The sequence below is a fragment of the Mchenga conophoros genome, linkage group LG15 (genome assembly GCF_057382185.1).
Source record: "Mchenga conophoros isolate Kocher_MC1m ecotype Shallow Benthic linkage group LG15, M_conophoros_male_GT1.1, whole genome shotgun sequence".
NCBI lineage: Eukaryota > Metazoa > Chordata > Actinopteri > Cichliformes > Cichlidae > Mchenga > Mchenga conophoros.
In genome coordinates, this window is record NC_140540.1 from 6,910,494 (window position 1) to 6,928,380 (window position 17,887).

The 17,887-nt window shown below is 40.1% G+C and overlaps 1 protein-coding gene across 2 annotated transcripts in view; it reads right to left on the reverse strand.

The window, feature by feature from the left end:
- Positions 1 to 4,631: 4,631 nt before the first annotated feature.
- Positions 4,632 to 17,887, reverse strand: part of akap7 (A kinase (PRKA) anchor protein 7) — a 47,598-nt gene continuing 34,342 nt past the window's right edge. Inside the window, exons 10-11 of one of the 2 annotated variants that reach the window (XM_085246344.1) lie at positions 11,678 to 11,713; positions 4,632 to 7,391 (exon numbers count right to left, since the gene is read on the reverse strand). In XM_085246344.1, coding sequence (XP_085102470.1) covers positions 7,171 to 7,391; positions 11,678 to 11,713 — 257 coding nt within the window. In that variant the 3' untranslated portion in view covers positions 4,632 to 7,170. The remainder of the gene's footprint in view (positions 7,392 to 11,677; positions 11,714 to 17,887) is intronic. The other variant, XM_085246345.1, reaches the window with a different exon arrangement.

Genomic DNA, 17,887 nt, shown 5'->3' on the forward strand with positions numbered 1-17,887 from the left:
CGTTAAGTCTGACCACATTAGCCGTCCAAACGCCACTTCAGGTCCCAATGTCAAATGAACTCTGTGGCATCACTGAGAGTTAAAAACTGTCTAAATTCTTTCATCTGCAATAAAATGATCAGTGTGGAGGCTCTACCAGGTGTAACAATTACGTTTAACATGCAGGCATCCATGAAAACAGAATTTCTGAAGTTAAACGGAGGTTAGCAGGGATTTAGCTCGCTAGTTTCCATCTAAAGATGAGATACCATGTTCTGATTGAGGGATTTCTGAAAAATTAAAAGGTACAGCTCTGCTATCACTTCTGACATAAATGAAGACAGAAAACTAAGCAGCAGCGATGTTTGTAGGGTTACTGAAGTTGGGCTAACTGGTATATAATGATGTGCTACGTGGTGGCTAACAACACAGCTATGGTTAGTATAATATAAACACATTAGCACAGTGAAGCTGGAGGATGAACGCTAACTTTTTTCCACTCAATAAAAGTTAGCACTCGCATGGCAAGACGCTGTTAATGGACCAAACCGAGATAATCCATCCACAATCAAGGTTAGTCATTAATATATTGCTGCATGGGCTGGGCTGTCGTTACATCATAAGGGGTTTTTTTGGGGTTTTTTTTTTAAAACTGAGCTTTAAAAATGCTGCTGATGAGTGTGGTAATACAAACTGAGCAAGATCGACAGTGATCACCCCCTTTTTTGGGGGGCTTGTTCAGATTAAATAATACAAGATACAAAGCATTAAGACATCTTAAAAACATAACAGCCTTAATAAAAGCAGAGTAGTTTGGACCCAAATGCAGGGTTCATACGTCATCACTTAACAACCGGATTGGAAGCCCCCGGCAGCTTAGGCCTATTGCAGCATAACTAAGGGAGGACTGAGGGTCACATGATCCAGACCTAACTATTTGCTTGATTAAAAAGGAAGGTTTTAAATCCTATTTTCTATTTACACTGAGAAAAGATGTAACAACTGCATGCTGGAGCTCACATTGTGCAGAAAGCCAGAAGAAACTCTTGCTATGCTCTTCAAGGTTAAATGGACTGAAGGAACAGCCCAGGTGGTCACAGGGTTCATGAATATGCAGGAGCAAGTTCTATGAATGATTTCTGTTTCTGATGAGCCACAGCAGGTACGAAGCCCTACTTCTAACACTTTGCAGTAGATGCTATCATTGACCTTGTGATGAGCTGACATTTTGCAGCAGTGAAGTCACACTATGAAACGTTAGCACTGACAACCCAGAAAGTCAGGAAGAGTAGTGCCCTTTACTCTCCTATTTGATGGGACTGCAGAAGAACAAGCTTTCACATTTACCCCGATGTGAAACTCTGAGAGGGCCGTAAATGGGTGACAGCCGAAGACAAGATTTCGAGAGTGTAACTTTAAGATTGCTACACTGATTATTTGAGTCACACTGGATGGTGATAGAAACATGCCCTCCATCCACCCTCAGCCTCACAGTCACACTTGGCTTTGTGAGTGCTGGTGAATCACACAGTATGTGCTGCCATCACTGTACTATATCGCATACAGGTCGGCCGATGACTGAATCATGGAATCGGTTGTGCTGCATTACTCTGTGTGATTCAGCAAATTCGCACATTATGAGGGAAGCTGTGAAGTAAAAGAGCTCGGAGGGTTTCCGCCGATAACACCCTGGTGACCCCGTTTTACAGAACTCTTACGGACATTTTCCATTTATTTAAAGATGATGTAAAAAAAGAAAAAGAAAAAAGGAAAGCTCAGAAAAAAAAAGACTTTAACAGTGTGTACTTTACTTATGTGTATGTGCTGGTTGCCTGCCTTCCTAGAGATGGAGGGTCATTAATGTAAACAAGCAATAAGGTTATTATAATTTCATTATGAATATTATTTTGATTGAGTGCTGGAACAGAGCTTTGAATCATTTCCAAGTCACGTATTGACCGTGTTTTGTTTCTTGATGGCTCCAAAACTCAGTGTCCGGCTATCTGCCTCCTACTGATCAGTAAGCAATTAAGCAAATATCCAAAGAGAGCACACACAACCACATCCATACGGTTCATTGCCTCACCTTTAAAGCTACATCAGGGGTTTCTTTGGCCTTGCTTTCCCATGAAGCTAGAGAAAAGAAATACAGTTGTCAAATCCTTCAGGTCTAATACAGTACTGTGCAAAAGTCTTGAGCCATCTCTCATTTCTTTATATTTTGTTTCCAAGGAGCCCGAGTTTCGTGTAACTTTTAAAGTGGTCTTGAGCATTAGTTCTTCAGGCTATAAGAAGGTCTTTCAAAGTTTTTCTTTGGACATTTTCTGCTTTTTCACTAATTTTGGTGATTCCCAAAAAGCTGGCACATTTCAGCATGGTGTGCAGGTTGTCTCTAAAAAATTTGAGGAAACTGGACAAGTGGAGGACAAAAGATGAAGTGGCAGTCCTAAAAAACATCATCAACAAAAACAATCCGCAGTAGATGAACACATACCTAAAAGTTATTTTCTTAAGAAATAGGAAGACTCTGATGTGAGGACTTGAGAGATTGAATGAATCAGGTGAGTCAAGATTAAGAACGAGTGGGATGTGGCTATTTCCGAGTGACAGGTGGGTTTCTTGTTAAACAGTTGGTAGCCAAAGAATTTGATCTTGTTCATTTATAAATCAATGGGCACCATTAGACTGGCTAGATTTATTCTGCTTCGTAAAAATATAACTGGAGAGAGAAATCAGCCTTTGCACAGAGATTTAGTTGGACAGGTTCAAGTAGAACAGACTCATGTTTGAAAGCCACCAAAGTCACTCTAAAGTTTCAAGGTGTAAGTTGACATCTAACAGGTGAAAAACTGTACATTCAGACATAAATGAAAAAAATAACAGGGGGCAACTTAAAAACAGCTTGTCACTAAAATAACAGCAAAATATGTACTTCAGTGTACTATTAGAACATCAGTTTGAAGATTCCCATCACTTTGCTGTTGTTTCTAAACAAATACCAGTTGAATTTACCTGTTTGAGTTGACGTGAAGTACGTTTTCCATTATAAGCTTGAATAAGGATGTTTGAAGTGCTGCGACTACAATAAGCAACTATAAGTGAAAGATTTGTAGCCTATAAGCCTATTTTATGTGGGACGCAGAGTCCTCTCTGCCATTACATGAAAGACCTTAGTTACCGTTATTGAATGCATAGCAATACAATAAAGGGAGATAGTGTAGAGATTCATGCCCACATTGTCCTAGTGCTTCATGTGCATCAGCTTTGAGGTGGTTATATTTGTAAACAGAGCCTTTTCTCTCTATTTCAATCCTTCCTCGGTTTCAGCTGAGGCAAAATAAAAATCGTGTGTGGGTGTGCTTGGGGTGTGAAGGGCCTGTGAATGGTAAATGCATAATGGTAAATGTTATTTTCAAAAGCTGAGATGTGCACAATTTAGCAGTGATGCTTGGAAAGCTGATAAAAATAGAAACATTGCTTTAAAAGGATTTTACATTCTTAAGAATCCTGATTCAAATGTTTTGCATAATGGTGACTGGTTGCTTTTTGGATAATGGATTTTGGTTTTGCAAGAGCAAATTGTGGTGATTCAACAGACAAAATTTTTGCTCCAAAATGTTTCTGGGAAAAACTGGGACCTTTTACCGCAAGGACACCATATTATCTATCGGTTTCAGTCATGCAATGCAATAAATTTTTCTTCAGGGGAACCTTTAGTGTTTGCATTAATGTTACTTAGGCAAGTACCATAAATCTAAATGGTGAAGCAGATCAAATATGACCCTGTAGGGCAATAGCATGTTTGACAACAGCATGACCATGTAACCCGCTACTTTGAAAAAGGCTGCTGAGTAAAACTCGAGGAACATGAAACTAGAGCCCAGGGTGTTCATCCAGCCTCTAAACTCCTCAGATCAAAATCCCAGTGACCATCAGCGGGATGCACTGGAACTCAGCAGCCAGTTGCCCAAACCCAGAGTTTCAATTGCAAATGCACTGGTGGCCTGGATGGAGGCAACCTGTCACCAAATAATCGCAGACTGCTTCAGGCTGACTGCAATCACTCTCAGGTAGATTAGCAACATGCTGCAATCAATCACAGTAAGTGTGGGACAGTGAGTGCAACTCATCCGCATCTCCACTCAGCTGGTTTGCAACCGGTTGTCAAGCGCCTATGTCATTTTGCAGTTAAGTGACCATACTGCAGAAACTAAATCACAATTTGTGCAGGAATTTCTATTTTAGATCCATGAAGTTCAGGCTTTGCTCTGAATGCAAATAGTTAATTTGGGAAGTTTTGTTTAAATTTTGTTTGTAGATGGCAACAATTTGCCTAAAGTTTGCACTAAAGTTGCTTTGAAGGTGGCAACTGACTGAGTGGTTCCAGACCCATCTTTGACTCATCTTCAGAGGCAACAAGGCTTCAAAGACTGCAGTAATTTTGAACGTGCTGCGGTCTCCCACCACTGTGACTCCAGCATATACAATTGTATCGAAGTAAAACAGTCCCTTTAAAATGCTCGCCATTGTTAAAATAATTTTCTTACTGTAATCTTAATGTAGCAACACACACACACACACACACACACACACACACACACACACACACACGTGCACCCAGACTGAAATAAGGAGACGGGGATAAGAGGATATTAGTTCTGAATCTCATATCCTGTTTTATTGTTCAAATATGGCAGAACAAGATATACAACACAGTACAAACAACACACCCACTCAGTCGGACATACACGTGGAAACATGGAAAGGCAAACAGAGAAGACATATTTGTACGCTTGTTCACACACGCACACACACACGCAAGTCTGAGTTTGCATGATTGATACAGACAAGAATTTCTCAGGGGAACCGCTGATCAAACGTCCCACAGACAAACACATCCACGCTTTCACAGACACATGAACAGGCCAACAGGACAACTTGTGTATTAAAGGGGATTTTAAGGAGATTAAGGACCTGGTGACAACAAAAAAAAAAAAAAGCGAAAAGAAAATATTCAAAGTCCACCTTAAGACAGCTACCCCCCTCCTCCTCCTCCTTCCATCCGTCTGTGTTATTGACCGTTTAAGTAGGTTCCACAGAGATGAGAGTGCATTTTCCAGCTCACACCTGTTCTCACTGCAGGGAAATTAAACCTCAAACAGCTGAAAATCAAAGTCACTTGCTTTTTTCTTACAATGGAAATAACACATATTCTGTTTTATGGTGGACTTTTTAATTTTTTTTAAAAACATTTAACTCAAGAATCCAACCCTTTAGCCTCAGGCTGATGTTTAAGAGACTTTGGCAAATCCCCGAACCTACCCCACACGCGGGGTAAAAAACATCCTTCAAGAAAACAAGAATCGCACGAGTTTGTTTTAGTGACTGAAGGCCACTTTGATCTGAACAGTATAAACCTGCTCTGTAAAATCCGAAACCAGTTTTTAAAAACATAAATTACAAAAATCTTGTGCTTTGTACACCTTCGAAATACAAACTAAAATCCAGCGTCTTCATTTTTTATGTTTTTACATTAAATCATGTAAATCAGCTGTAAGACAAAGCAGCTAAACAGATTAAATAATCACTGTTCTAGCTGTTTCCTGCAGTAATATCTAATTTAACACTGGTGCGTACGTATTTCTGAATAACAGTGGATGGATTTCATGAGCACAACGCTATAAGGGCCTATGTCATTAAGCTTACATTAAAAAAAAAAGATGGAAGACAGCGAAATTAGGAGCTGTGGGGTTCTCAGCTGTGAGGAGCTATTGTGGGACTCTCAATCACTGCTTGCCTTTAACAGCTCTTCCATGTACAGTACTACAGAATCAGATGCTTCTCAGCATCAGCATACTGATACACCCCAAAACAAAAACACTGAGCCTCAAACAAACGGACTCCAGCCTGTGTCACAGACTTAACAATTGACCAACTGTGCTGCTCTTTAAAAATGCATTTCATAGAGAATCAAACAAAAAAAAGAAAAATCACACTGATGTATTAGAGAGGAAGGCGAGTTCTGAAATAAATACTTAAGTCTAACAGTAATAACAGCTTGTCAAGGATTTAATCATGAAGGTTCTGGCATTAACGGAGAGACGTTTTTGGCAACTCATAGTGTAATGTTACGCTGAAGCACATCATTTTATTTTGTAGCATCCCCAAGCCACCAAAGTTAGTGTTTTTATTTATTTTTAGTGGAGGTTGATTTATAGGATTTTGCTCAAAAGCATCACTTAAGTTTCCAAAGTGAATCTATCTCAACTCCATGATTGTCTCGGTGCTGCCTCGGTAGTACACACTCTGGTAATGCAACTGTAATATATGACACTAAAAGCAAAGCTGTGGGGTGGGGGCAGGTTATGTCAGTTTCTGTACCACACGTGAAGAAGATAAAATAAAATGATAGAAATATAAATAAGATCTATTTAAGTGGACTGCCAAATGCAACAGAAGCTTGCACAGATTCAAGTCCAGCATACTGACGCGTGTCTCACACTTAAGTTTGAAGAATCCAGCCAGTCACACGGCCTCTTCAGCCACAAAGATGAACAAATGATTTTCTGTCTATGAAGGCAGAAGACGTTTAAAGGATGGTGAAAGACTCTTCACCTGAAACCGTTTCAGCAAAAGGCTTTTTTTTCATTATCAGAGGGAAATAAAGGACATTTCAAGTTCATTTTAAAAGGTAAACTAAACTATAAACAAAACTTAATTTTTCTTATTCTAAAAGGGCAGTTTTGCAGTGATGGGTCACAGTGAAGCCTTAAATACGGATGAGTGTCTCTACAGGAGTGCTTCACATCTGTGTTCTGGGTTTGAGTGCCAACATGTACCCCTCCCCTGCAGATCAGTGCAGAAGGAGGGACGAAACTCTCGCTGTTAGATGTAGGACAGCAGAGTTGGTGCGGTAAGTCAACAGGCTAAACAGGCTGGCCTGTTAGGACGGTCACCTGGCGTTAATTTCAAGCTACATCTATTTAACTAGCACTGTGTCGAGCTAGGTCAGGTGGGCGGGTGGCTAGCGTGGCTGGCTGGCTGGGTTAGCTGGTCAGCAAAGCGGGCTGACTGGTTGGCTGGTTCAAGCTTTGTGCCCAGGTCTTACTGACTCTTCTCATGTCTAACCAAGCTTGGCTGATGGTGTCCGGACTGCTGGTTTTTCAGTCTCTGCGCCTCGGTCGGGTGAGGTCACTTCCTGTTCACTGTGATGGAGTTGGCTGTAGTGTTCGTCTTTGTAGCAGTTTCCTCTGTATTTCCAGGGGGCTTCACTGCGGCAGCATTAGGACCGCCCCCATTCTGAAGTGTTTCCTGTTTGTACTGTTGCAAGGCGCGGTTGACGGCGTCCTCGACCAGTCGCTTGCTGACCTTCAGCAGCTCCGCCTCGTCTGGCTCAGACCGGCGACGCCCACCTGGGTAGCAAAAGCACAAGTATATGAGCACGTCATGTCCATTAACAGCGAGTTGAAAAAAGTAATCAATCAACTTTGCCAATAAAAGAGTTTGTCAGCAATATTGTGGGGAAACAAAAACAAAGAAAATCACATAATTGATCAAAATCAACAAATCTTAGAAGATCAGTGGAATTGTGCCAAAGGAGAAAGCCATCCAGCCATGGGCCAGATTCAAATTACTTACTTTAAAATTGTTTAAAAAAAAAAATTAAAAAAAAGGGTATTGGACATAGCAAAACATTTTACATAAATATTGCCTCAAGGTCGAGAGTCTGGTCAGTAACGACCCCTCCTTCCCTTAGTTAGCTCCAGTTGCTAGGCAAAGTGTGTACCACTTGCAGTTGCCGAGTTGCTGCTGGAGTTGGTGGCAACAATGATGCAGCACATGGGGGACTCTAGTGAGTAAAACTAGTGAGTAAAACTTGCTTCTTACCAGTGCAACCAATATGTTTCAACACATTGACTTTAAGTTGAAAGTCAAACGTTGCCACGTTTCTGGCTTGCATATCAATTTTGCAAGTTTGACTACTGCTGAGTAAGTTGTTGGCGAGTATTTTCAGACAAGCTGGCATCTGCCATTCAATCTATGATGCAGCACTAGGTGCAGCACACTCTTTGGCTACCAATTACACCTGGCAACTCCAAGCAACCTCCAGCAACCACTTGCCAACTGGTTGCGGAACACGTACGTTTCCCTAGCAACTGGATGTTGCCATAGGGTCAATGACTGATCTGTAAGCCTGCGTGACTGAGGTCTAAATTCGTTTTAGCCCATATTGCGCGTAGTTTTAAAATGTAATAAAGGCAAATTTTGTATAACTGGCACCTTCAATGTTAAAGGCGACCTATTATATTTTCACACACTGTTATAATGATGGGTGCTCCTATTAAACACAAACCAGTGCACAAACATCTGAATGATGTCAGTGATAGGAGATTTCCACAGTATTGTCATCAACCTGAATGCAAAGCTACGCTACACAGTCCAAGAATAAAAACATGGGAGTGATAACAAGGATGCCAATGAAACTCTAAACCCGATTTATACCACCATCGTCAACTGTCAGAATATAAATGCCCCCTTGTGCCTGTAAAAGGGCATGTTAGAGCAACATCAGTACTCAATAAAAAAAATATCCAAACCCATCATGAAACTGCTGATTGTTCTCTGTGTTTGTGGCTCCAGCTGAGCTTCCACTTCACCATATGTGTCAGGAATTAGTCAATTTTTAGCTATAGTGACATTTAACTCGACGGTAAATTTGATTGCAGCACTAAGCTGCTTCCTGTGGTGTCTGAGTGCCTTTCTGATGAAAGCACGACCCGTTTCATTCTTTTTCTAATATGCTCAAAATGAAAACAGAAAATAACCATTAATCTGACAATAATTAATTGTGTGGATTCTCCACTCATCACAGACTGAACACGGCGACAACAGATTGATGTCGCAATAGGAAAGAAGTGATCGTTGCAGAGATGATAGTCACAGAAGATGTAAACAGCTGATATTAATTTCCTTTTTGGTTTGAACACCAAAGCAAATCATTTAAGTTTAGTTCAGCTACAGACAAAATGGCAGACAGAAAGACGGCAACGCCAGTCAGAAGAATCGCCGAGATGGTCAGTCAGTCAATAATTCATGTAGAAAGAGAGCAAAGCAGGCAGGCAGGCTGTAGGATGGACAGGCAGGAGCAAGCCATTCAGAAAGAGAGTAATAGAAAAATCATTCAGCCATCCAGTCTGTCTGGCGCACACAAACACACACAGGTACGCACAAACACTATATAACCGCATTAGCTTTTGATTACCAAGGCCAAGCACAAGATTCGCACACTAACCCTCTTTACCACAGAATCCCACTGGGCCCATAGGTTTGTTTCATTTGAAATCAGCGTCGTGCTCTATTATTCATTATACAGTGAGACAGAGCATACAGCAGGAGACGACGATGATAATTTTGCTGAGGTCAGAACCAGCTGAGAGTATGATGCGTAATTTATTGTCATCTGTTGTTTTCATCCGACAGAGGTGTCTCAAACCAGCCATGTGTCACATTCTCTTCTTATGTTTTTTTTAATATTAACCAACAAGATGGTGAAATTAAATTAAAGCAAGTTCTGATGCTGTGTTAATTGTTCAGTCATCTGCTGTTAGACTGTTACATAAGTGACAATCCACACACAATGAATCATTTTATATGAAAATCCTTCTGTGCAGACTACTAAATTAGCATACCCATGAATAATAAATACAACAAGGTGCCACCGACCTTGCTGTGCCCTCTGTTAATATGCAAATATCAGTGAAGTGCATCTGCTGACCTCTGTGCAGAATATAATACAGTGGCATCAGTCACCAAAGACCGACTGTGAGCTGAAATCTGTTATCCAGACCACTGGAATAAGTCACTGTCGCGAGTATATCACCTCCGCCACGGTCTGATGACACGAGCACTGTGCGACTGTGGATTTATGCTGTTTATGCCAAGCGTCCAGCCTGGTAACAGCACGCCAAACAGAAAACAGGAGTCGTCAGAACAAGCCAGCAGTTGCTTCTCACTCATCTATTTAACGTCCCCGTGTGCTCGAATCAGCTTTTCCATCTATTGTTTTTGAACATGTTCTGTTTTAGCAACTTGAGGTTTATCGATGTTGTGCTTTCTACAAAACGCTGCTGCTGTTGTACTGAGATGTTATTTGATTACCTGCCTGCTTGTCTTTTTGAGTGAGTCATACCTCTGATTGATGTTTGTTTTTCTATCTACCCTTTAGTTTTAGTGACTGAATTCACTGAATATGCCTTTCTCAGTAAAACTGCAGGCAGATTTCTAAGTAGCGCAGAGTGGCGCTCCTAGCACTAATGATCACAATCGTTTAAATCATGTGACGGTCATCCTGTTTAGCCTTTGCTCCACTCTTAGAACTCCCTCACAGTCAGCGCCACAAAGCGTCCGCTCATTACTGATGACCGGTTTCTGATTCATGAGATAAACAGCAACTGGGCCAATACTTATTTATTTATTTTTTAAGCAGGGAGCATATTCTGCACTTTACTTAGGCAACCTCCTAGTGGGCGACAGTCTGAAGTAAAACAAACATTAAAATGTTTGCAGTCCTCTCTGCTGTCAGAAACTGTTTAATCAACATTTAAAATATAGTAAAACTGCAGTAAATGTAGTTAAATTAAACTGTGCCTAACAACAGTAAAGCTGTAATTTGGTCAAACTAATCTCTGCTTTCTTTCTCTGCAGCAGTTCACATATAAAAGCTGAAAACTGTACGTTAATTGTGTTTTGTTATTTATGTTTTGTTAAATTTTATGCTGGATATTTGAGGGTTTGTATAAGAATGCATTAGAGCTGGCATATTTCAATATGTTTGGTCTAATCATCATTTTATGAATTGAGAAATAGCCCAGTCAGTGACGGTTACAGCCGGAACAAACTGGGTGAAACCTCGCCTCTCATCAAAACAGAAGAATCATATCACGGTGGGAACTGTGTAATTTACTGCAAAGGACAAGACGACTACAAGAGATATTCCTCAACAGGGTTCTACTGGTTCTACAGTTGAATTGCAGTTTGTACACATGCTGAACCCATTATATGTCCACTAGTTTCTAAAGGTCTCAACCCAATTTAAGTAATTTATTTGAATATAGATTGAAAATAAAACACATGAAGAAGGAATGTCTGTAATAAAATATGTGTAAGTAAATATCAAAGTAAGAAAGGTAAACCTAAAATGTAAACAAGGATTATGATTTCGAGTGCAGGATGAATTATTTTACTCAAATGAGGGGGATGCAACTGAAACAAATACATAAAACCCAGCAGCACGATTAATGGACAGCCTACTTAATCACTTCCTGCCCAGATGCTCTAAATAGGACAGAGACTGCTTCTGCTTCCACCATTTACGCTAACTTAATAAAGAGGAATGAGATTGTATGTGATTGGATTACAACAATATTAGTAAAAATACTGAGAATGATCAGAGAGACAAGATTTGGATACAAAAAAGCAACGAGATGGTATCATCTTTTGTAATCAATAAACTGGAGATTATTCCAAGGCAAGAAGTAATCACACCATTAATCAGCCTGAATTTGATTGTTGTGAAGGTATATGGGAAATGATGGCTTTAGGGTCATTGCAGTTGTAGCTTGTAATCAGATGCAGATCACACTTTGAATGAACCCTCCCAACTCTGATTGTACACATATGACGGGAGGAGGACACGTACTTGAGCGTTTAGCACGGACTGGAGCCTGAACCAAATCTGCAACACAAGCACAAACATCAAATATTAAGTAAGCACAAACAAACAAACAAAGCAGACATATTCTGGCGTCTCAGGGATTGCACACACTCTCCAAACAGCGCCGTTATAAGAGCCTCTTTGTGTGTTACCACGGGGGAGATACTTTCAGTGCTAGACAGCAGTGATTTTAAACATTAGTTTTGGACCCCGGGGCTACATGAAGCCTAAAATGGATGCAGAAATACTGTGAAGGCAAAACTGTTAACCAAAGCCACTGAGTCATACTACCAAAATATTGCATTAGGTTGGACAGAAGGATGGAGAAGGAAAGCAGGGCACAATACCGTGGGCAAGTTTTCTTCTTGTAAAAAGTGGCTTTTAAAAGAAATCTGTTGCATACCAGAAGCTTTTATTTTGAGGCTGCACTTCAGAAAATAAAACACTGGACAAGATACGATGACATAAGAGTGAACTAAAACCGTGACTTAGCGCTTCTTGAGCTCCTTCCGTTGCATTGAACACCCAGAAAATATCGCTTTCGATGCCAACCTTACGTAAGGTGGTTTCGTCTCGCTTGTCAAAGGTCTCTTCTGTGTCTGTATCTGTTAATGTGACTGCGTGTTTCTATCTGCCTATTCAATCTTGACCTGTCGAAGTGACGGCCTTTATGATGGCAGTAAAGCCATCCTCTGTACCTGTTTCTCACCCACACACACTAGCAGAGAAACAGATAAGCTTTTCAAACTGCGGATAAACGGACTCCACGGCAACGAGGCTGACAGACACATGAATCTCACTCGCTCAACTTATCTCTCTCTCCCCCTCACTCACACACACACACACACACACACACACACACACACACACACACACACACACACACACACACACACACACACACACACACACACACACACACACACACACACACACAGTGTTCCCACAATTTCTCAAAGCGCCAGCCCTCCTCGTATCCTCTCCTCTCGCTGCCACTCTGCTTTTACCTTCTCTAACCTCGCTCTCTCTTTATTCAAACATTTGTTCCTCTTGCTCTCCCTCTCTTCACCTTTTTTTTGCTGGCTGTGTAGTCATGGTGACAGTGATGAGAACCAGACACACACTTTTAACAGCAAAAGGAGGTTGTACCGACTTTCCATCTGTTTTTGTTGTCAAGTTTAACTCTCTATAGCCTCTAAGTATCATCTTCTCCCAAACCAGTTCGTCTTTACCTATTTGGCTTCTTTGCCTCTTTCTTACGTTCCACTTCCTCACTTTTTGGCCTTTTTCAAGTCTCTAAAACAGCTTTTTTGGTCTTAGACTGAAAGAAAAAAACAGTAGAGAAAAAAAGTTACAAGCGCTCTGCACTGAGGTCCCATTATCAAGGAGTGACCCTAATCATACGCTAATGTAATTTTTGTTCTCGTTTCTAAAACAAAAGGGGCAGAGGTTCGTTGGTTTTCTACTTCGATCCAGGCTAATGTATCTGAACTATCATGACTAATACATCTTTTAGTGTAACTTTATTGACTTGACTTTATCCACATCCAAACTAGAATTACAGCATTACTGTTAAAATGATTACATTACAGCCTTACAGTTGTGTCCCTCCCGTAATCAGTCAAGGTGCAGTGTAGACTTTAAAACTAATTTTATTAGCAATTCAGTTTCTTATCTTTCCCTGAGTCACTGAATAATAGGGGTGGGGGGAAAAAAACGATACTGTGTAGTATCGTGATATTTTGTTTGCTAATAATGTATCGATACAGGGACAGCAGAAATCGATATTTTGTTACAAAAAAGTTTTTGTGGCCTGGAACATGCTCTGACTTCAGAGCATGTTGATCAGCTCCTTTTTCTGAGCAAGAATCCTGACATTCCTTCACTGTCCAAATGTGTTTAACTTTTTTTATGGCAGCAATAAACATGACATACTTATTTTAATTTAAGACATGTTTTATTTTAATTAAGTTTAAAACTTTTTTATTTAATGTAAAATTATATATTTTTTTAATTTACTTTGAAATTCTTCAGTTGCTGAAGGGGCTGCATAGTTTTCACAAATTGCATAGTTCAGAATAGCTATAATTGTACCAGATGGTTGCATTGAGTTAAGTTGGACTAGACTGTAATACAAACCGTTCAGTTTGTCAACATTAAAACTGACTGAAATGAGAGAAAGACTGAGTGCGAGACTTTGTTATTAGATAAAATGAATATTGATAAAGTTTACCTTTATGTACAGAATCTGAATATCGCAAAATATTTTTAAAAAATTGCAATAATATCGTATCGTGCGTTAAGTATTGTGATAATATCGTATTGTGGGATGTATGGTGATTCCCACCTCTACTGAATAATGGTCCAAACAAGGGTTTTGCAAATCCTTTTGATATTACAGTAAAGCTGACCCTTGATCTTTTACAGCCACAATCTTATCAGTTCATCCTTGGCTTTAGCAGATAGATGGAGACTCCTTTCAAGAATTACTGTGATGACATATTCACAAGAATGGGCTTGGCACTGTCACCATTGACAAACAAAATCTAAGACGTTTATTACTAAGTTTATTGTTATAGCTGTTGCAGAGTCCATGTGAAAAGTTGTGTAAAATGTAATTAGTTCCCTCAATGTGTTTAGGACATGTGACAAGGTACATAAAGACATATGAAATCACTATTCTGCTACTGCTGCTGCTGGTTCAGATCCACAGAAACTCAACCAAATGAATATGCATTCAATCAACAGCAACAGAAATTGTCTTATTAAATAAAACACAATTCTAATCTTAACATGTGGAGTGGTTTTCAATAACTCAAAGAGGTTTTCTATTAAGTTTTCTAAATAAAAAGGTCACTCTGCCACAGTCACAGCATGTCCATGTACTGATGTTAACATATAGTTTAAAGCATCGGAGCTGCTGGGTGTTCTTGATATGTTCTCTTTGTTCCTCTCTGATGTGCTCCTGCTGTCTCGGTCTCTAATATCTTCCAGGTCTCATAGTTGCTCCGAGAGGCAAAGGTTGAAAGGTTCTTGCTGTTCTTGGTGTGCAGACGCTATGTTTAGGATTTTGACCGTACACTGTCAGCTTTGAGTCTGTACAACGTCAAGTGGCAGTGTGTGTCTGCTCGAAGTCACCACTCCACTGTAATATATGTTGCCCTTTGAAGGGACCGTTAAACACCATTACTGCAAATTCTCTTACACAACCTCCCCTACTTATTCATCTTGCTTTTAACAGCCTTTTCTTCAAGAGAACCATTTGCAGGATTCTGTTGAAACCTGGACAATTTCACTTGAAAATATCACCTCTTGGATGGATGGATATTCTACTGAGCCCAAACCGGAAATTAAACGGACCAGATAACGGCAGCTACTGATGATGCAAAACCGTGCACAGGAACTAGCTGTAGTATCTAAAATGATCCTTAATAATCGCATTAAATTGAATCTAATTTACTGGATTGTGTTTGCTAACTATCTAAAAATTTGCTGTCATAAATACACTCTTTTTACTTTGAATGAGCTGATCATTTTTGAAAGCTCTCACAGGGGTTTGAGCAGAACATCAATGCAGCATATCTGCAGAAGGAGGATGAAAGGAATGGGTAAATAAAAAGGAGGAGGAGAGGAGCGTGTTCGGGCCCTAGAGGAAGGCTTGCTGTATCATGAGTGCGTGCTTTGACCTCAGCATCCGCAAACAACTGGGAAAACAGAAGAATTTCATAGTAGTCTAATAATGTAGAAGAGACTGAATGTAAAAGCTTCTTCTTCAGTACGTGACTTTAGGAAGCAGAGGGTAACAATATCTGTGCAATAGGATGGAGCTTGAAATGAGAAAAAGCAGGGGGGGAAAAAATGAACTTGGTGCATGCGAGGACAAAGACGAAGAGAGAAAGCTGAGGTTGAAAAAGAAGAGGCCGGCGGGGTTTTGTAGGCTGTGGAGGGGTGGGTTGGGGTACAGAGCACTGACAGTTTGCAGAGAAATATACCAGAAAGTTTTCCATACTTGATTCTGACTGCAGCAGAGTGCAGCACATTTATGCCTGATTCTCAGCAGCCCATATCCTGGTATACACTTTATGAGGATGAGCTGTCCATGGATCGTTTATTATTAAGCACCAGGTTAGATTTTATCACCGAGGAAAATTCTGCAGCTGTAACGTGGCTTAATTTTCCACTACTTTGTGAATCTTGCAACACAAGAAAGTAATTACGTTTCTGACCATCTCTTCGCCGTGCCAGAGCAATGGGATACAGCAGGGTGTTGGTGCCCAGATCTGTGCAACTCAACCAGCGCAGTGAAGACAATTTTAATGGCTCAAACAAAATGAGACACAAGGATGGACCCACTAATCTGCTTTCATATCATTCTAAATACAAAATAATGAGATAAAAAAAAAACCCCAATGGTGATACATAAAGTGTGATCAGAATTTTTTTTGTTAATTTCGAGTTTCTCTTAATAAACTTGAAAAAAAGGGAAGCTTCATGATTTCCACGCCGCTCAGCAAACTGAGCTAATGAACTAAAAATGGACACGGATGGTAGCGAGCCAAAGCCATGCTGACTGCACAATTACACACGGAAACAAAGTGCTGCGGACTCATAGATGGCACCAATAATCACCAATAATAACAACAGATTTAGTAAAGTGGGGTAGCATTACTCTGTGGGACTATAACTGAAAATATTTCAACAACTTGCGCTGTAGTTCCAATTTTTTCAAACATTTTGAAAACGTGGCAGCTTTAATACTGTAGCAGTCCAATAATACTTGAACAAAGTACGTTTTCAATTATTTTAGGCAGCAGTGGTTCCAACAATTACCGTAGTTTTTTTAGAAAGACGATTATCACAAACTCAGTGAGAGGAAATCAGTTAAATGAACATGCAGGAAGAAAGGCTGATTAATATGTGAACGTTTGACTGAATAAGTAAATGTAAACACTGCAGCGACAAAACCAAAGTGTCCATCTTCAACTTGTGTTGAGCCATTTTTATCTGGTCCAAAAATATAAATCCGACTGATGAGCTGCAAGAAATGTCAGCAGATCCAATGAGCAATGATATCTAGCCCAAAAGACCAGCACTGCCTTCATTGAGCCATGTGACCGACAATGAATAAAGATAACAGTTTCAGCGTTGCTTTCATTAACTTAAGAAAAAAAAAAGTGGCACGTGATCTTTTAAGATTCCTGTGGGTTTGACACTGGAAGCAGACATTAAAGCTGCAGAGCCGGGCATGTGCGGCGTCTGTGAACTCAGTTTGACTGTGCATCAAACAGCCCGGTCTTTTAGTGTGAATGGAAAACAAGCACGGGAAAAAAAAAATCCCACTGCATTTTGATTTGATATGTTTCGGTCTTTTACTCTGGTGTGACAGAGCAACACATCATAGTCTGTTTGCTCATTTCCACACCTCACCAGTAAGCAGTGATAGTAAACTGGTTTATTTTCATTACTTACACATAGAACTGTATCTAATTTGGCTTTAATGTGTGCTGGAGATCTTTATAACGGCTGGAGACAGTCTGGTCCGGTTCTAAAACAAATTGAGCTTAAACAGAGTCTGCACAAACACAGACGCTGGCTACAATCCTGTCACAATCAAGCACTGATGGGGAAAAGGCACTGAAGAAGTGAACATCACATATTGATTGCACCTTAAAAAAGGAGACAGTGGGTTGTCTTCATGTAACAAAAACTTAGTCCCCAGGCCCCCTAGGCCATTCTTTGGGCCATGTGTGGTGTAATTTAAACCCAAATGTGACTCACTCCTTAGTATCAGGACTTGAGGAAAAGGCAGACAGCACTCAGAAATGGCCTTTTCTGCTCAGTGACCTGGGCTGTCAGGTCCACTCTTATAAAAGCACACTTACAGGTCATGAAAGAATGGGAATATTTCAGTGTTAGTAATACAGAGAAAGGTTTTTGAGTGCTTTGGCATTAGCAGAACTTCAGATCTGATTACTAATCCAATGTGGTTTGAGCAAAGACAAACATAAAACATCTTCAATTTAGGAGAGGAAACTTTAAATGTGGGTTTTATAAAATCCACAAAATCCAGTTAATCACACAGACTGATTTTCTTTACAAAAATAAAAAGGCTGTTTGGTGTGAACCATGCAAAAAACAAAACTTAAGACTGTTGACAATCTTCTTTAGAGTAGACATCTGGCTTGGATCACATAA